General features: G+C 44.7%; 6 protein-coding genes across 6 annotated transcripts in view; all 6 read right to left on the minus strand.

Moving 5' to 3' along the window:
• LOC309564447 (uncharacterized protein) overlaps positions 1–26,868 on the minus strand; it is a 714,240-nt gene that overhangs the window by 243,144 nt on the left and 444,228 nt on the right.
• The window catches only part of LOC309563950 (uncharacterized protein), a gene marked incomplete at its 3' end in the record, with an annotated part of 302,349 nt that overhangs the window by 63,966 nt on the left and 211,515 nt on the right, over positions 1–26,868 (minus strand). The window lies entirely within an intron of this gene.
• LOC309563951 (uncharacterized protein) overlaps positions 1–26,868 on the minus strand; it is a gene marked incomplete at its 3' end in the record, with an annotated part of 261,782 nt that overhangs the window by 36,352 nt on the left and 198,562 nt on the right. The window lies entirely within an intron of this gene.
• The window catches only part of LOC309563953 (uncharacterized protein), a gene marked incomplete at its 3' end in the record, with an annotated part of 229,314 nt that overhangs the window by 4,381 nt on the left and 198,065 nt on the right, over positions 1–26,868 (minus strand). The gene's annotated exons all lie outside the window — the stretch shown is intronic.
• On the minus strand, positions 1,462–26,744 carry LOC309563955 (uncharacterized protein). The gene is made up of 5 exons (XM_082268585.1): positions 25,393–26,744; positions 18,864–18,909; positions 14,433–14,629; positions 2,962–3,097; positions 1,462–2,404 (listed from the first exon to the last, which is right to left on the minus strand). Exons 1-5 carry the CDS (start codon positions 26,737–26,739, stop codon positions 1,566–1,568), a joined length of 2,565 nt encoding a protein of 854 aa, XP_082124711.1. The 5' UTR covers positions 26,740–26,744; the 3' UTR covers positions 1,462–1,565.
• LOC309562939 (uncharacterized protein) lies at positions 3,553–4,180 on the minus strand. Its single transcript, XM_082267267.1, has 2 exons — positions 4,012–4,180; positions 3,553–3,811 (listed from the first exon to the last, which is right to left on the minus strand). The coding sequence occupies exons 1-2, from the start codon at positions 4,105–4,107 to the stop codon at positions 3,581–3,583; spliced, it is 327 nt and encodes a 108-aa protein (XP_082123393.1). The 5' UTR covers positions 4,108–4,180; the 3' UTR covers positions 3,553–3,580.

The raw sequence follows: 26,868 nt of genomic DNA on the forward strand, positions 1-26,868 counted from the left end.
GCAGCCAGTCACAGTGTCCCCAATCAACACCACACCAGTCTCAGTGTCACCATAAGGCCTCCTTCACATCTACGTATTCGGATGGCTCGAGAGCATTTGACAGGCGATGAGTAAGCTCTGCTTTTCACCTCCTTGCCACCTGCTTTTACCATTTGGAATTGGCACAAGCGCCCCCATTCAATTAAATTGATGGTGATCGTCAGGCGCTATGCCTGCCAAAAGTTATGAAGGTATCATTTCTGCCACGGCTGTGAAGCAAAACATCACATGTGCACACCCCTAAGCTGCCTCTGCATCTAAAGGAAAAAGCGGTTGGGGTCAGTAAAACCATGACTAAAAAGCAACCTTTAAGGAACGCCCCCACTTCAACCTCATATATGAAAGAGTCCAAACACTGAAATCATTTACAGTGTCTCCGATCACCAACACATTTGTCACAGTATCCAAAAATGTGGTAGGGTAGTTAAATTTGTAATTTATGCCCCTAGAAAACCTGAAGGTGCTCCTTGGATTTTGGGCCTCTCTATGTTACATAGTAGGTAAGGTTGAATAAAGACACAAATCCATCCAGTTTAACCTGTGTGGGTGTATGTGTTCATGTCGATAATCATTTCCCATATCCCTGTATATTTTTTTCACTAAGATGTGGCCAGGCTGTAGAAAAAGTCTCACACGTGGTATTATCATATTTGGAAGGAGTAGTAGAATCTGTTCTGGAGTGTAAGTCTAAGTAGGCCTATGTTTCAAGTTAGAAATAACTTATTATCTGACAACTTTGCATAAAAAATACATTTTCATTCCGCATTCTCCAAACACTTGTGGCAAAAAACGTCTTCATGAAGGCTCCTTTGAAAGCCCAAAGGTGCTCCTTGGATTTTGAGCCCTTCTATGGATCAACAGGCAGATTTTTATCAATTAACTTACAAAGAATACAACTATTTTAAATATATAAATTTTAATTTGTTTCATATTCAAAAAATAATGGTAATATATATCTGCATGTCATGAGGTACATATGAAATGTTTCCAATACCAATATCATATTAACCATCTTCAGCCAGCAGGTGGCACTCTCCAAGCAAATGCAGCTGCCTGGGAGGGTTGATAACAAGAGTACTGCATAGGAACGCTCAGTCCTGTCATGTAGACTGATCTCCTCTGCTCTTCATCCCCAAGCAAGATCTAGCTACTCGATTACCAAAGTTATTTCTTTTGAAGCCCCTACTAAATAACAGGGGAGACCAGACTTCACATGAGAGACTCAACCAGCAACGACAAACCACCTGTTTTCACCTCCTCAAAGACTAAACTATATAGGACTTTTCGAACTTTGATGTCTTTAGTGAACTCTGATTTCCTTATAAAGTGATTTTTTAGGTTATAAAGATCGGAGGAGCGCTCAGCCACGTGTTTTCTGAGGTGTATATCAAGGTGTGCTTCTTCCCAGTGTAAGATCTCCGATGTACAGCAAAATATGATCCCTATAAAAGACATTTCCTGCACCCGGGAAACTAATACACCACAAGGGTTGCGTGCATTCTACGATGTTTGGTAAGATAACATTTCTATGAAAAACATTTCCCGCACTCAGGGGAGGAAAACATCTTTTCCCTTGTGCTGCATTTCTGATGATCGATAAGATGGGACTTCCGTAAGAAACCTTTTCCACAATCAGAGCATGAAAACGGCTTCACGCCTGTGTGAGATCTTTGATGTGAGGTAAGATAGGCCTTCTCTGAAAAACACATCAGGCACTCAGAGCAGGAATACGGCTTCTCGCCCGTGTGCAATCTCTGATGTCTGATAAAATTGGGCCTATTGGAAAAACTTTTGCCACACTCGAGGCAGGAATACGGCTTCTCCCCTGTGTGAGATCTCTGATGTGCCACAAGATCTGATTTCTGTGAAAAACATTTCCTGCACTCCGAGCAGGCATATGGCTTCTCGCCTCTGTGCAATCTCTGATGCCTGGAAAGACAGGACTTCTGTGAAAAACATTTCCCGCACTCTTCACAGGAAAACGGCTTCTCCCCCGTGTGAGATCTATAATGTATGATGAGATCTGATTTATGAAGAAAATATTTTCCACACCCAGAACAGACATAAGGCCTCTCACCTGTGTGCGATCTCTGATGTACAGAAAGACTTAATTCAGAGCTAAAACTTTCCCCACATTCAGAACAGGAAAATTTCCTCTCCCCCTGACTTCTAGCACCATCGCTTACAGTACCAGGTTGCTCAGAGTCAGAGAGATTCCATGGTCTATCCAAACTGTGAAGTCCACCATCCATAGTTGAGCTCATTATCTTTTCTCCTCCACAATCTCCTGTGATGTCCTCATCTTCCATTTTACAACCTGGAGATAAAGTGAGACGATCCTTTGAGGGTTTCTCCATGGCATGTCCTGGAAAAATATAAAAACATCATCAATAGATATGAGAGGGTTAGTTCACTTACATCAAGATTCCATCTGGATCAGGTAGATATGAGTGAGCAGATGTTCTCTGTGGATGTCACAACCAGCTGGGACTCTTCCCCTCTTCAGTCAAAGGGCCTTTGGTCCTCCTCCCAGATCACTTCTACATTTACACAGCCTTGTCAGAAGAGCAGGAACCAATGGGGACTGGGAGGTCCATGCTCTTTACACAACCACAAAACTAGGCACTGGGTCATGTGATCTCCGATAAACAAGAGCTTCAAAGTTCAGACTTGTAGACCCTTTACCATAGAACAAATGATCATAGGCCTAGGCGTCTGGTGTGATGAAGCACTGGAAGGAGCTTGCTGTGTTGAAATACAACCTAATACTGCCAGGTGAACCCCACGATGAGTATCAGTAAAGGGAGGTGACCAATACCAACCTATTTTTCCCTTATTGATATCACCCAGCTCCCCCCTATTCTGGACTAATCAGTGTGCAGTAACAGAGCAGAGATAAGAGAAGAATATATTATGGCTCACCTGTGCTGATCTCTGTAGGAGTGTCCTCCTCTATGAATGTCCTCATCATTCCAGCCTCCTCCGTATATTGCTGATCATCCCTCACATACGTCTCTTCTACTTCACCCTCAACTTTTATGTTCATCAGATCTTCACCCTAAACCAACAGAATGACAGAAAATAACATCTGTAACATAGAAGTATTTATGATGTGAGATCACATAGAAAATATCATCTTGTAGAATCCACACATCGTCTCCACATGTCAGAGTGTTCAATCACTTTATGTTCCCGACCCTCAACTCCACCTACCTGATGATGGTGGGGGATGGTGTGACCTTCCTGTGTGGAATCCCGGGAATACAGAGGACGGGGACATCTCTCTGGTGGGTTCCCATTACTGGATCCATCTGTAGGAAACACACACACTGACTGAATACATTGTTTCTATGTGTTTATCAGATGATGGGGGATCTAGGTGGAGCCTCCGTACTGCTCTCTCCTTTACAATAAAGTCTCCTCTTACCCGGTGATGTGAGGGGCGGCTGATTCTCCATCATGACGTCCTTGTAGAGATCCTTGTTTGCTTCTAAATACTCCCACTCCTCCATGGAGAAATAGACAGTGACATCCTGACACCTTATAGGAACCTGACACACACAATGATACAGTCACCATCCAGACACATCCCTTGTCTGTTACTGGATAATGTCCCAGAATTCCCAGCACCGCTCACCTCTCCTGTCAGCAGCTCCATCATCTTCTTGGTGACTTCTAGAATTTTCTGCATGTTGTGTCTCTCAGGTTTTAGGGAGTCACATGGAGGCACTGTGATGGTCATATGATCACCTGACTTCAGAAGAGGAAATCTCTGTATTGAGGAACCAATAAGAATATCGTGTTAGAATCCCAGAATCCTCCTCACCTCTCCGGTCAGGTCTGTGTTTAATTAATAGAGATAAGAGTGATGTCATGTGACCTCCCAGAATCCTCCTCACCTCTCCGGTCAGGTCTGTGTTTTATAATTAGAGATAAGAGTGATGTCATGTGACCTCCCAGAATCCTCCTCACCTCTCCAGTCAGCAGGTAGATGATCTCCAGGGTGAGGTTTAGTATCTTCTCAGTCATGTGACTCTGGTCCTCCTCCATCCTCATTGATGAGGTCATGTGATCTATGCTGGTTTCCCTGTAGATGGATAGTGGAGAATTATCTGGACAGTATTGGTTTTACAATATTAGAATAAGGATTTGTGGGGGTCAGTAGGAAGGTTGATGTTACTTTCAGCATTGCCCAGCTCGATGCAATTGTCACAAGTGGGAGACACATTGGGAGGGGGGGAGATATTGGGGGGGGGGGGACAAAGTAGAACAGGTTAAACTGATCCCATGAAGTCACTAGACCATTCACCATGAAGGCTAAAGGGTCCCTGGACCTTGAATCTGGGCACCTGGGCACCACCTGCCTATTTTCAAACACCTTGGATGTGGATGGTGGACAGGGCCGGAATGTTTAGTTCTTTTTGAATGGTGCAACTTCTGGTGCAACCCTGATTTCTAATGTAGTGAAGTAAAGCCTAAATCTGAAATAAACGTATTCCCTCTAATGAACTAAAGAAGAAGGTAAATTGTTACCCCTTCTTCTACCTATGCTAGGGTGACCAGACTTCCCGGTTTCATGGGACAGTCCCCGCACTGAGGACACTGTCCCCGGACCAAGTCAGTTCCCAGTTATGTCCGGTATTGGGATGCCACCTGTCCAGTATTGCTCCGGAGAGTCCAGGTTTAGACACTTGTGCCCACATCTCTGTTCAATTGTGACCCAGACACAACATACTTCCAGTCCCATCCATCTAGTAAATATGTCCTGGGGATGGAGCTTGTGTCGGACCAAGTTCCTGCACTGCGCTCCACTTAATGAGATTTCTGTTGGCTGCGCCTCTCTGCTTCTCCCGCCCCGGTACCTCTCTCACCCCCAACCCCTCACTGATCTCCTTTGCAGTCATTGGTTGATGTCCTAGCAGCCAATAACATGTTTTTTTCTGCCCTTCACACTGCATAGTAGGAGGCAAATAGCCCTAGAGCGGCTTTACCTCCCAGCTCCGCCCCCCAACTCGGCTCTCACACTTCCCTCCTTGCTTGCAGTAGCTCCTGGGTCCCGCTAGTAAGGCAATCTGAATGGATGTGATAAAGAGGGCAGGGGGCGCTGACTTAAGGGGGGGGGGGGGGGCTCTCTGATCTCTAAAGGTCTGCAAGGAAAGGGGTAGGGGGGAGCGGGGCTCACTGATATAGGGGACCGTGAGCTTATGGGGGTCTGCTTATAAAATAGTTTACCATTTGCCAATAAAAAAAAAAATAATAATAATATGTCCCCGGATTTCATTTAAAAAATCTGGTCACCTTAACCTATGCCACCAAACGCCACTCTGATGTAGACCAATCATGCGATAAAGCCTTCTTCAGAAACCAGCTCCATCTCCTGGTTCTCCACTGAGATTTTTCCCCACAGACCTCTATGTCACTGCTGTGCCCCTGTATGGTGTCCTGTACCATGTCACTATATCATATCCTGTATGGATGTAGAGATCAGTGGGAGAAACCAGAGAACTCTGTGTAAGACCAGGAGATTGTCACTCCCCGGTCATTTAGGTTTCTGAAGTAGACCTCAGCAGGCATCGGAGCTCCATGTTCCCGTACTGGGTTCCTGTAGTGATGAGGAGATCAACATGAGAAACCACAGATCTCTGTGGAGGACCAGGAGATCGGCACTTCCTGAAGAAGACTTCAGCCGGCATCGGAGCTCCCTTCAGAGAGGTAAGAATTTACCACTACAGGGAAACCTTCTATTTGGGTTTGATGACAATGTGATCAGTAACACCCACTGTCACCATTATTTCTCTTTTATACCAGAGTTTTCACTTCAATACGGGAAATCTGATGAAATACTGAGAATGATATAAACACTTTGGGCAGATAAATAGTATATCAGACGGAAAAAGGGACATTTAAAGGAAAGATCAATTTGGGTTCCCAAAAGGGGCAATAATAAGAGCTGTAATAAAATAAAATCTCATTACCTCCTCTGCTGCCAGTTCCATCAATGTCTCCTCTCTACTTCCTTCAACTCGGAACATCAAATCTGTTCCTCACATCACTTCCTATTTATACTTGACATCACTTCCTGTTTGTACCTGACATCACTTCCTGTCTTCCATAGAGACTTTCTGCCTCAGTAGAAGTGAGAAGATCTCCACCTTGTGGAGATCAGAAGAACTGCAGCCTCAAGAATCGTCTCGTAGTGTGAACACAGCCTTGTGCTGTGTGTGTATGTACTGTAATGCATACCTCCCTGTGACGGGAGTCACTTTGGTTGGGGGGCCTGTGGAACCCAGCTTACTTTGGAGAGGTTGGGAAATCCCTTTCTCAGCTCCCTAGGCCTCTCTTATGTGTAAGTCACCCTGTGTCTATTAGGGACACAGGGTGACCAAGGAAATGATGGTCAGATAATTAAGGGACACTGAGAATATGGTTTGAATTGCTTCAAATAGGACAGTAATATTTATCGGCCATATATCTCAAGAAATTTATGAAGACTATTCCTTGTTCCATGTTCTTCAATGTCAGAGACGGACAATCTGTCACTGGTGGTCTCTCCCTATTGTTTATGTATATGTATTGATGTGTGATGTGTATTCTGTTAAGCCTGTCTGTCCCATTGTTAATTGTTAATGAACTCACATATTGTTCCTGTCCAGATGGCTAGATAATTAGTTCAGGTTAATTTTATTTTCATATACAATTTCATCTGCATATGATAATGTAATCAGGCATGTGACCTGATGGGGTATTTTGATCAGGAGGGGGAGGTCCTCATGTGTGTATAAATTGTGTGAGACTGTCAATAAAGAAGTTGTTGCTTTCAGATACATACAAGCTAAGTTGTCGGCTAGTTTTGTATGTAGGGCGGCTGGGATATCTATCTGTTCAAGACTGTAGTAAGCCGTATACTGACGTAAGCCCACAAACACAGTGTGGGTCGCGGTTCCGTTACACTCCCAACTTTTGAACTTCAAAATGAGAGACACTGGAGGAGGGAAAAGAAACTTCCGGCGTGCTACGTCGCGGTAAATTGTGGGCGTGATCAAGTGCCTAGCAGTGGGAGGGGCTTAAGGGATATGTTTAAACAAAACCCAGTCATCCTTGTACCTATAAAATAGGCTTTGATTGCTTTGTCTGAGCCTACCTTAAAGAATAAATTCAATAAAATAGTCAGCGACTGCATAGCAACCAGCAACTATTGAAACAATGAAGACTTTGGTGAGAAGTATATAATGTACAGTATTGTGTATATAGTGCGGGAGTGTGTAAAGCAGAGTGCAGGGGTGTGGGAGTGCTGCAGTCAGTGACAGGTTTAGGAGAGATAACGCAGGCTGTAGGGGTCCAGGGTGTGTAATGCAATGTGTTCAACAATCAGAAGAATGTAATGCACAGAGGACTGTATTACAAGTGGCTGTCAGAGACTGCGGACATGATACAAGAGACTGTCAGAGACTGTGGACATTATACAGGGGTTGTTGGAGACTTCGGACATGATACAGGGGTTGTTGGACACTGCGGACATGATACAGGGATTGTTAGAGACTGCGGACATGATACAGGGGTTGTTGGAGACTTTGGACATGATACAGGGGTTGTTGGAGACTGCGGACATGATACAGGGGTTGTTGGAGACTTCGGACATGATACAGGGGTTGTTGGACACTGCGGACATGATACAGGGATTGTTAGAGACTGCGGACATGATACAGGGGTTGTTGGAGACTTTGGACATGATACAGGGGTTGTTGGAGACTGCGGACATGATACAGGGGTTGTTAGACCTTCGGACATGAAACAGAGGTTGTTGGACACTGCAGACATGATACAGGGGTTGTTGGAGACTGCGGACATGATAAAGGGGTTGTTAGACCTTCGGACATGAAACAGTGGTTGTTGGACACTGTGGACATGATACAGGGGTTGTTGGAGACTGTGGACATGATACAGGGGTTGTTGGAGACTGCGGACATGATACAGGGGTTGTTGGACATTGCAGACATGATAAAGGGGTTGTTGGAGACTGTGGACATGATACAGGGGTTGTTGGAGACTGTGGACATGATACAGGGGTTTTTGGACATTGCAGACATGATACAGGGGTTGTTGGAGACTGTGGACATGATACAGGGGTTGTTGGAAACTGTGGACATGATACAGGGGTTGTTGGAGACTGCGGACATGATACAGGGGTTGTTGGAGACTGCGGATATGATACAAGGGTTGTTGGAGACTGTGGACATGATACAGGGGTTGTTGGACATTGCAGACATGATACAGGGGTTGTTGGACATTGCAGACATGATACAGGAGTTGTCGGAGACTGCAGATATGATACAGGAGTTGTCGGAGACTGCAGACATCATACAGGGGTTGTTGGAGACTGCAGATATGATACAGGGGTTTTTGGAGACTGCAGATATGATACAGGGGTTGTTGGAGACTGCAGACATGATACAGGGGTTGTTAGACCTTCGAACATGATACAGGGGTTGTTGGAGACTACGGAAATGCTTCAGTAGTATACAAGAGACTTTGAGAGATCAGAGACATAGTACATGACATATTACAGATAAGTGTCTGCAGCACTCTCCTAAAACATAAAATGCTGTTAAAGTCTCATTTTCTGGAAGCTGAAAAGAACATGAATGATCCCTTCCAGTGATGATGTGCCAACAGTGTAAGGGTTACCTGCAATTGACCTTGTCCGATCTTCTGCTATGATCCTGACAGAGGATTCTCTTCATGCAGAGCGGTGTGCCTCCTCCTCCCCCCCTTCTCCTCCCTCCCCCTGTGTACAGGAAAACATCACAGCAGGAGGAGGAGGGGGGACCTCAGTGTACTCCATACACACAGTGACCAGTGAAGACTGCAGAGGCAGCCGGGGAGACATCCCCGCTACCATACAAAGTGTTGCTTACAGTGTGCGGTAACCTAGACAACCCACACACGCCGCGGGCATTCCGGGACTCAGCCTTGATTCGCCGGGATCCGGGGACAGGGATCAATTTGCGGAATGGTCCTGGCGAATCAGGGACGGTTTGGAGGTATGTTTATGTGGGAAAAATCTCAGTGGAGAACCAGGAGATGGAGCTGGTTTCTGAAGAAGGCTTAATCTCACAATTGGTCTACATCAGAGTGGTGTTTGGTGGTATAGGTAGAAGAAGGGGTAATCATTTGCCGTCATGGATCTACTCGTGTCCAGATTCAAGCACAAAATGGACAGGTCTGCCACCAGGTCCAGGGACACTTGAGCCTTCATGGTGGATGGTCTGGTAACTCCATGGGATCAGTTCAGCCTGTTCTACATTGTTACCCCCCAATATCTCCTCTCTAGTATGCTTCACATGATTAAGATGAAGGATGTATTATAGATGGGATCATCTCCACTCCTGCCAAGAGGAATCTCTTCTTCCCCCTCAATCCATAAACCTTTGATAACAATATATAAAGACAATATATAAAGTGTCCACTTCAGTATATCCGACCATTTCAAAAATAAATCTTCAATGTCTCACACTAAAATTCGTCAAACAATCCACGATATCTTCTTCCATAGTCAAGCAAAAGGACAGCTGGCAACTCTGTAAATCTTCCAATTCTTTATTGTTACACCTCAGTGAGTAAAAAGGACAAGGTGGCTAACGCGTTTCAGCGATTAGCCTCGGTCACAGCACACATAACATATAAAAAAAAAATGTATATATATATATATATATACAATTCATACACAAATAATAGGAGACTCCACCCCCATACCAATCAATTAGTAATTGAATCAAGTGCTGTGGTGACCAAAAAGGTTCAACAGCTGTTCCAAATTGTAGGAGGGAAGTAGTCTCCAATGTGTGTTAGTTAAAACAGATGACAGCCATAATGGAACAAAATATATGGTACATTAAAATACATAAAACATACACATACACAGATCATGTAATAATTTACTCAAGGAAAAGAGCCACATCATGACGATGATTCATTCCCAAAAGCATCCTTGTTTGGAGGTTAAAATAACCACCACACCCCCTGGGATAGGAGCTTGCCGTGGATATCACCCCCTCAGAAGAGGAGATTAAGGGGGGATATGATCAACATGTATAAATACATAAGGGGACCATATGGTGAACTTTGTGTTGAGTTGTTCCCTTTAAGGTCAACACAGAGGACAAGGGGACACTCTTTACATCTAGAGGAAAACAGATTTAGTCTCCAAATACGGAAAGGTTTCTTCACCGTAAGAGCTGTGAAAATGTGGAATAGACTCCCTCCAGAGGTGGTTCTGGCTAGCTCACTAGATTGCTTTAAAAAAGGTCTGGAATCTTTCCTAGGTGTACATAATATAAATGGGTATTAAAAAATGTTTTAGGTAAAGTTGATCCAGGGAATATCCGATTGCCTCTTGGGGGATCAGGAAGGAATTTTTTTCCCCTGCTTTAGCAAATTGGATCATGCTTTGCTGGGGTTTATTTTCGCCTTCCTCTGGATCAACAACGGGTATAGGATTGTGTATATGGGATTGTATGGTTGTGCATCATGGTGGGTTTTTGAGTAGGTTGTCTCTTTGGCATTCACATGTGGAAAGTCTCTCTTTTATCCCACAGGCTAATCCCTTGCCTCTGAAACTCCCCTTCCCCCTTCAGTTGCTCCTTTGTATCTGACTTGTGCTCCTGCGGAAGATGCTGCACCTTCCCCAATCTCCCTGGGTTCCTCCCACTGCTGGACCCTTTGTTCCAGACCACATGTTAACTTGGGTTCTGGACCTATTCCGCTTATTGGCCTCCACTCCCTTTCTGAGGAAGGCCCCTGTCATTGGAACATTGGCCTCCACTCCCTTTCTGAGGAAGGCCCCTGTCATTGGAACATGAACAGCCCCTCGTGATACATGGGCATTTCCTCTCCAGGAGGATTTACTGATCTTCATGGTTGACCAGGAACAGCTTTTGCCTATGGTCACCTACTTGGATATAGACCTGTATCTTCAGCTTCACATGGGCACACCAGCTATCCTTGTATCCGGCTTAGTCCCCCTTCTCTGGCATTCCTATTGTGGTCAGTCATTACTTCCCTCCATCTGGGGAGTTTTATGGCCTCAATAGACATTTGAGATGTGTACTTACACATTACTATCTTTCTACCTCACTAGAGTTTTCTGCACTTTAGGGTTGGTGATCAATCTATTTGTCGCCCCCTCCTATTGGCTTTGTTTTGTGCTCAGGGTTTTCATAGTATGGGGTATCTGGATAATGTCCTGTTAAAGGACCAGTCCTTCCTGTCCCTGTTAGTGAACATCCAGAAGACACATCAGATCTTCGATTGGATTCTCAATCTCAGGAACTCATTGCTGGACCCATCTCGAAAACTAGAGGGCCTGATATTAGATACAGCTCTGTACAGGATCTTCCTACCTCAAGACAAACTTCTGTCCTTTCACTCCTTTGCCTGAGTCCTTCAGGTCCAGGTGAAACACTTGCCTTGTATCTGAGGGTCTTGGGTCTAAGGGTGCCTACTTTGAGGCTATGCCGTATGCCCAGTTTTAGTCCAGATAATTGCAGCTCAATATTCTGGCAGCATGGGACAAAGGGACTCATCCCATATGTCTGACACCCAAGGCAAGACCCTCTCTAGCATGATGGATTTCCAAATTAGCCTTTGGGTCAGAAAAAACCCTGTCCCAAAATGATATTGCCGGTTCTCACAATGAGTGCCAGCCTGCCAACCCACAATTAAAGGCAGGAAGCCTGGCTTGGTGGGGTAGACATTCACTTACTGATTACTAGAAGGTTTGCTGGTGGGGGGTGTGTGTGTGTGGTGGGGGGTTTACAGGAATTGTAAAGACACATGGGTTTTCACGACGGTAGGTTGTTCTTTTCAGAAACCTTTTGCCTGAACATCTCTACATGGCAAATAAGAAACGAATTACAACAAGCATATACTGTATCAAAATTATTCATTTTACAGCAGATTTATTAAAATCAAAATCCCTCCACTCATTCCGATCAGTAATATATTTCTCTCCCCCTTGGTAGAAGTGGAGATGACCCCATCAACAAGGATATCCTTTATATTGTAAGCTCTAAGCAGGGATCCTCAAACTACGGCCCTCCAGCTGTTGTGGAACTACTCATCCCATGAGGCATTGTAAAACTCTGACATCCACAGATATGACTAGGCATGATGGGAATTGTAGTTCCTGAACAACTGGAGGGCCATAGTTTGAAGACCCCCTGCTCTAATGACTAGAGCCTTCTTATTCCTCCTGTTTTGAATTGTATTATAACTGTACTGTTTGCTCCCAGTGCTGTAAAATGCTGTGCAAACTGTTGGCCCTATATAAATCCTGTATAAAAATATACAGTACACACACAGCACAAGGCCGTGTTCCCACTACGAGGCGTTTCTCAGGGGCTACAGTTCCTCTGATCTCCACAAGGTGGTGATCTCACTTCTATTAAGACAGGAAGTCTCTATGGAAGACAGGAAATGATGTCAGGTGCAGACAGGAAGTAATGTCCAAAATAGATAGGAAGTGATGTGAGGAACAGATTGGAAGTTCCGTGTTGGAGGAAGTTGCAGGAACTGGCAGCAGAGGAGGTAATAAGATATTATTTTATCATAGCTCTAATCACTGTCCTTTTTCGATAACCCAACTTGATCTGTCCTTTAAATGTCCCTCTTTTCAGTCTGATGAACACACAAATCAATGTACTATTTATCTGCCCAAAATGTTTCTATCGCTCTCAGTATTCCATCAGATTTCAGTTGATTTCCAGTACTGAAGTGAAAACATTGGTATAAAAGAAAAGTAACAGTGAAATGAAACATAAGTTGGTTTAGCTGATCACCAAACGTAAAAAACCCAAATAAAAGATTTCCCTATAAAGGTAAATTCTGACCTCTCTGACCAGAGCTCCGATGCCGGCTGAAGCCTTCTTCAGGTAACCGACACGACTGGGGAGTGCCGATCTCCAGGTCCTCAACAGAGCTATGTGGTTCCTTTCATTGATCACCTTATCACTACAGGATATCGTATAGGACAGGGTAAAAATATTTTTTGGGCTGGAGCAACATTGAAAAAAATGTATCTGTTCCGACCTACAAACAAATTCAACTTAACAAACCTACAGACCCTATCTTGTTTTCATACCGGGGACTGCCTATACAGGAACACTGAGCTGTGATGCAGGTTGAAGTCTTCTACAGAAACCTACATGACTGGGGAGTGCCGATCTGGTCCTCCACATAGCTATGTGGTTCCTTTCATTGATCTCCTCATCACTAAAGGATATCGTATAGGACAGGGTATGGGACACGGCACAGGCGGTCCCCGGGTTACAAACATCCGACTTACAAACGACTTCTACGTAAAAATTGAGGGAGACAACAGGAATTAAGAGGAAATCTACCCCTAGGTAGGGAAATTCACTCCTGTAAGAGTTATCATGGGAAAAAAAGGTGTCTCCACTGGAGGTTTATCACCAATCCTTTCAACAACAACCCAAAATTTTCCAAATCCAATTTTCATAGGGACAGAAAGTGAGGTGAAATCTTCTAAACAGGGACACAGATAGCAAAACAAATGTTACGGGGGTGTTAACCCTTCCATATGCTATATACAAAACCTAAAAATATTTTTTTTGGCTGGAGCTACATTGAAAAAATTTACCTGTTCCGACTTACAAACAAATTCAACTTAACAAACCTACAGACCCTTTCTTGTTTTCAAACCGGGGACTGCCTATACAGGGACACAATACAGGAACACTTAGCTCTGATTCCGGCTGAAGTCTTCTTCAGAAACCTACATGACTGGGGAGTGACGATCTCCTGGTCCTCCACAGAGCTCTGTGGTTCCTCTTGCTGATCTCATCATCACTACAGAATATCGTATAGGACAGAGGATGGGTCACAGTACAGGGATGCAATACGGGAACCCAGAGCTCTGATGCTGGCTGAAGTCTTCTTTAGAAACCTACATGACTGGGGAGTGTCGAACTCCTGGTCCTCCTGGTCCTGTGGTTTCTCTTGCTGATCTCCTCATAACTACAGAATATCGTATAGGACAGGGGGTGGGACACAGTATATGGACGCAAGATGGGAACACAGAGCTCTGGTGCCGGCTGAAGTCTTCTTCAGAAACCTACATGATTGAGGAGTGCCGATCTCCTGGTGCTCCACAGAGCTCTGTTGTTCCTCCCATTGATATCCTCACCACTATAGGAAACGATACAGGGACATAAAGATCTTTGCAAATCTCTGAAATGTTCCTGTCTGCCGTAACAGTGTGCATTTGTTAAAATTCCCAATTGTTATTGCAGATATTGTGAACGGTCTGTTTTTCTGATAGAACATGTGGTGGTAGCTGTTTGGTGTGTAACAGGTTAACTGCTCAGTTGACTAACCTCATAGTCAATCACTCTCAGTCTGCTGGCATCCAGATTGTGGCCCTGTGAGCTGGAGATTTTTAGTGCAGGATGAGATTGAGAGTCATTGTCATGTATTTGTGACAACGACCAGCCATTAATCACAGACTGGTGAAGGTGGCCAGGATCAGACAACAATGTCGTCAAACGGGATAGGATACAATGGACAAAATAACCTTCACACAGAAAATGGAATTTTGAATCCAGAAGACCAATGTGAGTCATTTTTACATGATAGAAACCCTCATATTATCCTCTGTACATCCACATCCTAATATTGCACAACCAGTACAGTCCAGATCATTCTCTCTTATCAATTATTGGTCTACAGGAAACTGGTATAGTTCATATGACCAATGAGGATGGAAGAGGACCGGAGTCACATGACTGAAAGGATACTAAACCTCACCCTGGAGATCATCTACCTGCTGACCGGAGAGGTGAGGAGGATTTTGGGAGGTCACATGACATCACTCTTATCTCTATTAATAAAACACAGACCTGACCGGAGAGGTGAGGAGGATTCTGGGAGGTCTCATGACATCACTCTTATCTCTATTAATAAAACACAGACCTGACCGGAGAGGTGAGGCGCATTCTGGGAGGTCATATGACATCACTCTTATCATTATTAATAAAACACAGACCTGACCAGAGAAAGGTGAGGAGGATTCTGGGAATCTAACATGATATTCCTATTGGTTCCCCAATACAGAGATTTCCTCTTCTGAAGTCAGGTGGTCATATGACCATCACAGTGCCTCCATGTGACTCCCTAAAACCCGAGAGACACAACATGCAGAAGATTCTAGAAGTCACCAAGAAGATGATGGAGCTGCTGACAGGAGAGGTGAGCGGTGCTGGGAATTCTGGGACATTATCCAGTAACAGACAAGGGAGGTGTCTGGATGGTGACTGTATCATGATGAGGAACAAAAACTGATAGTATCATTAGGATCTGTACATTATCTGCATTGTTACCATTGATGTCATTTTTTTTTTATATTCAGAGTGGAAACCTGAGAGATTCTAAAGTAGATGTTAAAGTCGAGATAAAAAAGGAGGATGATGAAGATGGGGTGATGAAGGAGTTTCTAAAAGGACATAAAGATCTGTACCAGGACACAATGGTGGAGTCATCCAGCTACAGAAACCCACCAGAGAGATGTCCCCGTCCTCTGTATTCCCAGGATTTCGCACAGGAGGATCACAACTATGCACAACACAATAATGTAGGTGATCAATAATCGCAGTTATGATTTCTACACAAGCATGTTTGTTACAGTAAATATTTTATTCATTCAGAGCGGAAACTTTGGGGATTATAATATTGTTGTTAAAGAAGAGTATAAAGAGGATGATGAGGAGTATGGAGTGATGAATGAGCTTTCTAAAGAACAAGAAGATCTCTACAAGGTCATGTTGGAGCCACCTAGGAACAGAAAGCCACCAGAGAGATGTCCCCGTCCTCTGTATTCCTGGGATTCCACACAGGAAGGTCACACCATTCCTCACCATCATCAGGTGGGTGGAGTTGAGGGTCGGGAACATAAAGTTATTGAACACTCTGACATGTGGAGACGATGTGTGGACTCTACAAGATGATATTTTCTATGTGATCTCACATCATAAATACTTCTATGTTACAGATATTATTTTCTGCCATTCTGTTGGTGTAGGGTGAAGATCTGATGAAGATGAAAGTTGAGGGTGAAGTAGAAGAGACGTATGTGAGGGATGATCAGCAATATACGGAGGAGGCTGGAATGACGAGGACATTCATAGAGGAGGACACTCCTACAGAGATCAGCACAGGTGACCCATAATATATTCTTCTCTTATCTCTGCTCTGTTACTGCACACTGATTGGTCGGAGATATGTGACATCCACAGAGAACATCTGCTCACTCATATCTACCTGATCCAGATGGAATCTTGAAGGAAGTGAACTAACCCTCTCATATCTATTGATGATGTTTTTATATTTTTCCAGGACACGCCATGGAGAAACCCTCAAAGGATCTTCTGACTTTATCTCCAGGTTGTAAAATGGAAGAGGAGGACATCACAGGAGATTGTGGAGGAGAAAAGACAATGAGCTCCACTATGGATGGTGGACTTCACAGTGTGGATAGACCATGGAATCCCTCTGACTCTGAGCAACCTCGTACTGTGAGGGATGGTGCTGGAATTCAGGGGGAGAAGACATTTTCCTGTCCTGAATGTGGGGAAAGTTTTAGCTTTGTATTAAATCTTACAGCACATCAGGAACCTCACAAAGGTGAGACACTTCTACCTTGTTCTGAGTGCGGGAAACATTTTTTCTTTAAATCAGAACTCATCATACATTACAAATCTCACACAGGGGAGAGGCCCTATTCTTGCCCCGAGTGCGGGAAACATTTTTCACAGAAATCACACCTTGTTATACATCTAAGATCTCACACCGGGGAGAGCCCCTATTCTTGCAATGAGTGCGGGAAACATTTTTCACAGAAATCACACCTTGTTATACATCAAAGATCTCACACAGGGGAGAGCCCATATTCTTGCCCTGAGTGCGGGAGATTTTTTTCACAGAAGTCCCATCTTTCCAGACATCAGCGATTTCACACAGGAGAGAAGCCTTATTGCTGCCATGAGTGTGGGAAATGTTATGCACAAAAATCAGATCTAGTTGTACATCAAAGATCTCACACAGGGGAGAGACCATATTCCTGCCATGAGTGCGGAAAATCTTTTTCAGTTAAGGCCAAGCTTTCTAGACATCAGATATTGCACACAGGCGAGAAGCCATATTCCTGCTCCGGGTGCGGAAGGTGTTTTTCACAGAAGGCTCATCTTACCAAACATCAAAAGTCTCACCTATGTGACAAGCCGTGTTTTTGAGGAGCACAGGAATTTGAAACATTTTTACACAGTAAAGTATATCCAAAATCAGTCCAACTAAGGGGTAGGCAACAGCCACCGAAGAGTCCGGTAGATGTGGAAGTCATGCTTTAAGGGTATTTTAAGAAAGCAATGCCTAAAACAAGGCAAGATGAAGAGAAGGCCACACCGAAAAGATGGTAATTGACATGACCAAGGGGATGGCAAGAAAGGTGGACGTGAGACCTCAGGGGAGGAGGCCTGTCGCCATTTTATTTTTTTGTTGATCCTGATACCCAATTTTGGTACACCTAAAGTTCTAGAAGACTTCACCAATCCTGGTCACCAATGGTCACCAGCTGCCACAGCTAGAACAATACAGTATAGTATGGAATCCCTTGGATAATATTCTGAGCCTTTGTTGATTCCTGGGTGTAGCAGAACTTCGACCTGCACTGTGTTTGTGGGCTTCCATCAGTATACGGCTTCCTCCAGTCTTGAACATATATACCAGATTTTCCCAGCCACCCGACATACAAAGCTAGCCAACAACTTAGCTTGTACTGAAATCTCTCTTTATTGAACAGTCACACAGAATTTATATACAGCATGGTCCTCCCCCTCCTGATCATATTATCCCACACAGGTCAGGGGATGCCTGATTACATTATCATATGCAGATGAAATTGTATACAGAAACAGAATTAACCTGAACTAATTATCTAGCCATCTGGACAGAACAATGTGGGCTTATTAACATTTAACAACGGGAAAGGCAGACTTAACACAATCCACATTCCACCTCAATAGATAGACAATAGGACAAGACTTCCAATGATAGTCTGTCTGTCTCCTACATTGAAGTACATGGAATACACATCTACGTATTGCTATGATTATTTAGGTGTCAGACTTCATGGCAACAGGCTATAGGTCTCACAGTGTAAAGTGGGATTAAATCTTCATATTCCTTGAGAGATATTGTTGACAAATATTACTGTCCCACATTAAGCAATCCAAACCATTAAGTATCTGTCTTTCACTCCCAGTGACAGTGAGTACCGTCACACTGGGCTTAACAGGACGTTTTGTGTCAGACCTTGCATTCCTATTTAACTGAGTACAACATTAATAAAGATATTATCTGGAGCTTCACACTATTAGTTGGTCTTTCTAATACATATTGTGACAGACCATCCGGCACCCAGCCTGGTTGCCTCCATGAAGATACAACTACCTCCAATATGGCATCAGGAACCAGGTATTATAGCTGGTGATTGCACCCAAGAACTAGACGACACTAGCTTAGGTGCAAACTGGAACTGACTCTATTGTAAACCCACATAGAATATATACCACGCAAAATCAGGTAAGAGCTTGATCACATAATGCAAACTGTAAACAGTAAGATAATTAACAACTAGTCACCTAGACAAGCCCAGGTGACTCAGGTTACTGCCCACCAAGACAATGCTTGGATTAATTATTGTTTCCAGACAGTCCGGGAACAGTCTACAACCCTAAATACACAAAGTACATTACTCATGCTGTCTTCTGGTGTTTGGCTTTCACTCGTGTAATCTGTCCACTAGGAAAGTCATAATAAGACAAAACTCATACAATGTTTCAGCAGTCGGAAAAAGTGGAATTAATTTGTCTTCATAGATTTCTTGAGGGAGATTGTTGATAAATATTTCTTTCCCAAGTGGAGGGGCTTCTTCAACCCAGTCTGCAGGAAGGCCACCATATTTCCTCTGATCATTAAGCTATATAAGATTAATATTACACCTTTCCATCCACTCCAGAAGAGAAGCTTTATTGTCCTTATTCAGAGAATAAATCCAAGCCTCACTCTCAGCGTTCCTCGCGTTGTTGTCCATCATTAGAGAATGATCTGCCCTCTCCATGGGATCAGAAGCTGAACTGAGCTCTTCACCGTGATTTGACTAGAAGAAGCAGACAAATCCCTGGTCTCCTCCATGGGCCATAATCAGTGGGTAGGAGGAAAGGACGTATAATGTATACATCTGTAATATAACTCTATTGTGACGGACTCCTGACACTCTGACTCGGTATGTCTGCCAGAGAGCTGCTTTCTCGCCACTCGAACACAGAAACAAGGTATTACAGCTGGGAATTGCACCCAAGAACAAGACGACACTAGCTTAGGTGCAAATTAATTTATCTTCATAGATTTCTTGAGGGAGATTGTTGATGAACATTTCTGTCCCAGGTGGAGGACCTTTTCCAACGCAGTCTGCAAGAGGGCCACCATATTTCCTCTGACCATTAATCTGTACGAGATTGATATTACACCTTTTTATCCACTCCAGAAGGGAAGCTTTATTGTCTTTATTCGGAGAATGAATCCAAACCTCGATCTCAGCGTTCATCAAGTTGTTGTCCATCACTAGAGAATGACCTGCTCTCAACATGGGATCAGAGGCTGAACTGAGCTCTTCACCATGATCTGACCAGAAGAAGCAGACAAAATCCCTGGTCTCCTCCATGGGCCATAATCAATTAGTAGAAGGCTAGCCCCTAGTCCCCCCCCCCCCAAAAGACCCTGTCCTGGTTGGGTCTGTCACATCTATTTAGAACACTATTGTCTCAGGGATGTATTACCAAGGGATGCAGGTTTGTAACTAGTCCTCTCCAAAATCCTCTGTCCCAGTTGTGTCTGTCACACGTATAATGTATACATCTGTAATTTAACTCTATTGTGACGGACTTCTGACACCCCGACTCAGTATGTCTGCCAGAGGGCTGCTTTTTTGCCACTCGAACATAGGAACAAGGTATTACAGCTGGGATTTGCACCCAAGAACTAGACTACATTAGTTTAGGTGCAAATAGGAACTCACTTTATTGTAACTTCACACAAAATTAATACCACACAAAATCAGATAAGAGCTTGATCACATTATCCTAAACAATGCAAACTTTAAACAGTAATATTATCAGTACATCTAATGAACAGCTAGTAGCTAACAGTAACCTAATTCAACAGTAAGCTAATCAACAGCTAGGCCCCTGGACAAGCCTTGATTAGTCAGTTAGTGCCCACCTCAGACAGTCCGTCAACAAGTCCACAGCCCTGGATACACAAAGTACATTACACATGCTTGTCTTCAGGTGTTTGGCTTTAACATGTGTAATTTGTCCACTAGAAAAGGTAAAGCTCATACAATGTTCCAGCAGTCTGTCCATTAACCTGTACAAGATTGATATTACACCTGTATGACCAAGGGATGCAGGTTTGTAACTGTAGCGCTCACTCCCATAAGAGCCCACTGTCTTGGTCACTGGGTTCTTTTCCCACTGGTGCACCCACAGCCAGACACACAGTCACTCCTTTGGATCATAAACCAGTCTAGGGGGTATGATTTTCTGATGCTTTCTTCCAGAACGTGAACTTGGATAGGTTTAGTGTAACTATGGGATACTGGATTAACTTTAGCAGCAACTTCAGGACTCTAATATTCCTCCTAAAATTCTGAGCACAGTCCTTTGCAGCCGCAAGTACTGGGCTGAGCTGTACCAGGACACCATGAATAATGTCCGCTTTGAACCACACTAAAGGCCCGTACACACGTATCGATTGTCGGCCGTAAATATTCGGCCGCCGAACGATCGTCCGATTGTCGGCTTGTTAGTATGATGCTTCCGACAACCGACAGCGACTTTTCGGCTGAACAGAATCGGGTGTGCAGGCTATAAAATTTTTGTTGGCCGTCACCAGAACGGCCGATTGTTCGTAAGTCAGTACAGAATTCGGCCGACAAACAGCAGATTAGCAAGACTGGGCATGCTCTGAGAAAAAAAAAGACACGGAAAGTTAACCATTACATGACATCACTTCTGCAGTCGGCTGTTGTTGGTCGACAAAATTCGTGTGCAGTCTTTAGCACTTTTCAGCCGACAGGACAGCACCGGGCAAAAGACGGCCGATCGTTCGGCCGACATTCGGTACGTGTGTACGGGGCTTCACTCTAGCACCAGCTGGATGGCAGCAGGGTTCTCTCACACTGGTTCTTGGATAATTGGTTGCCTCCTTCCAATATCTCCCAGAACCCAGACCAGATCCCCAGACAAAAGTCTCTCAGTCAGCTCCGGCAGTATTTAGCAGAATAGGCCCCCCAGCTAGCCCAGCTTGGACCTCGATGAGCAGATGACATATGGAAGGCCTGGGAGGGCAGCAGCCCTCCAGGCTAGGATCTTCTCCTCCTAGGACAAGACGTTTCTGCTCCAAGCCCCAGGCTATTTATGCTCCCTCCCAGTCACCTTTCCCCAGGGATTGGCCAGGGCTGCATAAATATTCAGCTACTGATTTGACTCTCCCAGCCCACTATCTTCCAGAACCTTCCCAGACAGACAGTGGGAACTGGAAGTGTCAACCCAACAGTCAGTGAAACACAGAAAAGACCAAAATAATTGCACTCAGCCCAACTAATTATAGTGAGTCAAGAACTAGATTTACCTAATCCAGCACCTATCTAGGAGGGTGCTACATAATATTATTTACTGAAAACAAAAAAAAAAAATTGCAAGAGATAAAAAACAAACCAATAATGAAAGTGATCAAAAGGAAAGAAAAGTTTACTGTGCTGAATCCAGGAGAAAAAAAATAGATTGGGGAAGTACAAACAGACATTTGACCAACTGCAGAAAAAAAAACGTAAGCCCAACATACCTAACCCTTGGTTTAAGGGAAAAATATAGCCCTCTTTTGGGGGGTTATGAGAAATTTCCCTCTCCAAACAGCATATTGCTATAAACCTGGAGGTAAATAAGAGAACAAGAACCTTTGCTAAGTGGAGGAGTGGAATTGGTAATAAAGCTGGCAGTGCCTCCGCCCAGGACAGTGCCTCCACCCCGGACAGAGCCCCCACCCAGGACAGAGTCCAGACACAGGACAGAGCTACCACCCAAGACAGCGCCTCCTCCCAGGAAAGAGCCCCCACCCAGGACAGCGCCTCCTCCCAGGAAAGAGCCCCCACCCAGGACAGCGCCTCCTCCCAGGACAGAGCCCCCACCAAGGACAGGACCTCCACCCAGGACAGGGCCCCCTCCCAGGACAGAGTCCCCAGACAGAGCCCCCATATAGGACAGAGGTACCACACCCAGGACAGGGACTCCACCCAGGACAGTGCCTCCAGCCAGGACAGAGCCCCCACCTAGGACAGAGGTACCACCCAGGACAGAGCCCCCAGACAGGAAAGAGCTACCACCCAGGACAGCGCCTCCTCCCAGGACAGAGCCCCCACCCAGGACAGGATCTCCACCCAGGACAGAGCCTCCACCCAGGACAGAGCCTCCACCCAGGACAGGGCTTCCACTCAGAACAAGATCTCCACACAGAACAGAGCCTAATAGCATTTAATCTGGCTTGCAACCTGAAGACAAGATTAGCAGTGATGGGGAAATCCTTCTGCCACTGTCCAACCAGCCCGGAACACAGTTTTTTTTATCAGCAATCTGTGGTGTGATACTGGAACTGGAGAAACAGCTTATCTACTCTGCACTTAATTCCTTGTGGCATCTAATATACTGGAAGTTGACCACTACACACATACAATAGCATAGACCAAGCTAGTTGGCATTGTGAATGTGAGATAATAACAATAGGAGAAGGATAAGTTTGTCAGCAGTCTTATAATATATATATATATATATATATATATATATATATATACACACACACACACACATACATACATAGACACTATATTGTCAAAAGTATTGGGACGCCCGCCTTTACACGCACATGAACTTTAATGGCATCCCAGTCTTAGTCCGTATAACAGCTTCAACTCTTCTGGGAAGGCCTTCCACAAGGTTTAGGAGTGTCTATGGGAATGTTTGACCATTCTTCCAGAAGGGCACTTGTGAGGTCAGGCACTGGGCCTGGCTCGCAGTCTCCGCTCTAATTCTTCCCAAAAGTGTTCTGTCGGGTTGAGGCCAGGACTCGGTGCAGGCCAGTCAAGTTCCTCCACCCCAAACTCGCTCATCCGTGTCTTTATGGACCTTGCTTTGTGCACTGGTCCAAATCATTTGGTGGAGAGGGGATTATGGCTTGGGGTTGTTTTTCAGGGGTTGGGCTTGGCCCCTTAGTTCCAGTGAAGGGAAATCTTAAGATGTCAGCATACCAAGACACTTTGGACAATTTCATGCTCCCAACTTTGTGGTAACAGTTTGGGGATGGCCCCTTCCTGTTCCAACATGATTACGCACCAGTGCACAAAGCAAGGTCCATAAAGACATGGATGAGTGAGTTTGGGGTGGAGGAACTTGACTGGCCTGCACAGAGTCCTGACCTCAACCTGATAGAACACCTTTGGAATAAATTAGAGCAGAGACTGCGAGCCAGGGCCTAAACCTTGTGGACAGCCCTCCCAGAAGAGCTGAAGCTGTTATAGCTGCAAAGGGCGGAGCCAACTCAATATTGAACCCTACGGACTAAAACTGGGGTGCCATTAAAGTTCATGTAAAGGCAGGGGTCCCAATACTTTTGACAGTATAGTATAGTGTGTGTGTGTGTATATATATATATATATATATATATATATATATTATTATTTTTTTTATGTATTGATGTATCAGACTTTGATAGACTTAATAAAAAAATACAAATAAAAATACAAATTTTCATCACAAAACACATTAGTAACAGTTTATTTTATGTATCTTTTGTCAGAAAAGTATGATTTTTTTTTTTTACCATTTTGTGATTTTGTTGGATGCCGAAACCTCTAAAGTCTGATCTCCACTTCTCTTCATCCACAAAGAATATCTAGCTCCTCTCTCACCATGATGTCTTCCTTTGAAGCCTCTGCTGAAGATCAGGGGAGATCAGACTATACTGCTAGAGGGACCCAACCAGCAGTGACACCTCCTCCTTCTCTCTCCTAGAGGGACCCAACCAGCAGTGACACCCCATCCTTCTCTCTCCTAGAGGAACCCAACCAGCAGTGACACCCCATCCTTCTCTCTCCTAGAGGAACCCAACCAGCAGTGACACCCCCTCCTTCTCTCTCCTAGAGGGACCCAACCAGCAGTGACACCCCTTCCTTCTCTCTCCTAGAGAGACCCAACCAGCAGTGACACCCCCTTCTTCTCTCTCCTAGAGAGACCCAACCAGCAGTGACACCTCCTCCTTCCCTCTCCTAGAGGGACACAACCAGCAGTGACACCCCCTCCTTCTCTCTCCTAGAGGGACCCAACCAGCAGTGACACCTCCTCCTTCTCTCTCCTAGAGAGACCCAACCAGCAGTGACACCCCTCCTTCCTATCCTAGAGGGACACAACCAGCAGTGACACCCCCCTCCTTCTCTCTCCTAGAGGGATCCAACCAGCAGTGACACCCCCTCCTTCTCTCTCCTAGAGGGACCCAACCAGCAGTGACACCTCCTCCTTCTCTCTCCTAGAGAGACCCAACCAGCAGTGACACCCCTCCTTCTCTATCCTAGAGGGACACAACCAGCAGTGACACCCCCCTCCTTCTCACTCCTAGAGGGACCCAACCAGCAGTGACATCCCCTCCTTATCTCTCCTAGGAGGGACCCAACCAGCAGTGACACCCCTCCTTCTCTCTCCTAGAGGGATCCAACCAGCAGTAACACCCCTCCTTCTCTCTCCTAGCAGAGTAAGCCAGACAGAACATTGTATTTTTTCCACGATAAAGATCAGAGGAGCGCTCAGCCACGTGTTTTCTGAGGTGTATATCAAGGTGTGATTCTTCCCAGTGTGAGATCTCTGATGTACGGAAAAATATGATCCATATAAAAGACATTTCCCACACTCGGGACACTAATACACCTTGAGGGTTGCGTGGGTTCTCTGATGTCTGGTAACATCTGACGCTTAGTTACATCTCTGAAAAACATTTCCCCCACAGGGGTACAGCTTCTTTCCAGTGTAAAATCTTTAATATACAGCAAAATCTGATTCATATAGAAGACATTTCCTACACTCAGGACACAAATACACCTTGAGGATTGTGTGAGTTCTGTTATGTCTGGTAAGACAAGACTTCTGTAAAAAACACTTCCCGCACCTAGGACATGACTACAGCTTCCCTCCCTTTGTGAGATCTTCGATGTTTGCCAAGCGCTGATTTCCGTTGATAACATTTCCCGCACTCAGTGCAGGAAAATAGCTTTTCCTGCGTGTGGCATAGCTGATGTTCAGTAAGATTTGCTTTACGCGTAAAACTTTTCCCGCACTCAGGACAGGAATACGGCTTCTCCCCTGTGTGAGACCTCTGATGTTTAACAAGTTCTGATTTATGTGAAAAACATCTCCCGCACTCAGAGCAAGCATACGGCTTCTCGCCTGTGTGCAATCTCTGATGCTTGGAAAGATTCGTCTTCTGCGAAAAAGATTTTCCACACTCGGGGCAGTAAAACGGCTTCTCCCCAGTGTGAGTTCTTTGATGTGTAATGAGTTCAGAATTCTGTGTAAAAGATTTCCCGCACTCATGGCAGACATACTGCTTCTCACCCGTATGTACTCTCTGATGTCTGGAAAGAAGGGACTTCTGTGAGAAATATTTCCCGCACTCAGGGCAGGAATACGGCTTCTCCCCTGTGTGAGATCTTTGATGTATGACAAGATCTGATTTCCGAGAAAAACATTTCCCACAGTCGAGGCAGGGAAATGGTTTCTCCCCGGTGTGCAATCTCTGGTGTACAGAAAGATTGGACTTCTGCGAAAAAAGTTTCCCACACTCAGGGCAGGAATATGGGCTCTCCCCTGTGTGAGATCTTTGATGCATAACAAGGTCTGATTTCTGTGTATAACATTTCCCACACTCAGGGCAGGAGTATAATTTCTCGCCTGTGTGCAGTCTCTGATGCCTGGAAAGCTTCTCCTTATCTGAAAAACATTTCTCGCACTCCGAGCAGGAATAGGGCTTTTCCCCGGTGTGTGATCTGTAATGGATGTCCAGTTTGGATTTACGAATAAAAGATTTCCCACACTCGTCGCAGGAAAACGGCTTCACCCCTGTGTGTAATGCCTGATGTCTGGAAAGATGGGCCTTCTGGGAGAAACGCTTCCCACACTCAGGACAGGAATATGGCTTCTCCCCCGTGTGAGTTCTCTGATGTCTCACCAGTTCTGATTTATGAAGGAAACTTTTCCCGCACTCAGAACAGGAACGAAGCTTATCACCCAAATGAGACCTCTGATGTACAGAGAGACCTAATTCAGAGCTAAAACTTTCCCCACATTCAAGACAGTAAAACATCATCTCCCCCTCAACTCCGGCACCATCCCCCACAGTACAAGATTCCTCAGAGTCTGAGGGATTCCAAGAGGTCATTGTCTTTTCTCCTCTACATTCTTCTTTGATGTCCTCATCTTCCATTTTACAACCTGGAGATAAAGTGAGACGATCCTTTGAGGGTTTCTCCATGGCGTGTCCTGGAAAAATATAAAAACATCATCAATAGATCTGAGAGGGTTAGTTCACTTCCATCAAGATTCCATCTGGATCAGGTAGATATGAGTGAGCAGATGTTCTCTGTGGATGTCCCAACCAGCT

The sequence above is a fragment of the Pelophylax lessonae genome (assembly GCF_965119305.1).
Source record: "Pelophylax lessonae genome assembly, chromosome: 9".
NCBI lineage: Eukaryota > Metazoa > Chordata > Amphibia > Anura > Ranidae > Pelophylax > Pelophylax lessonae.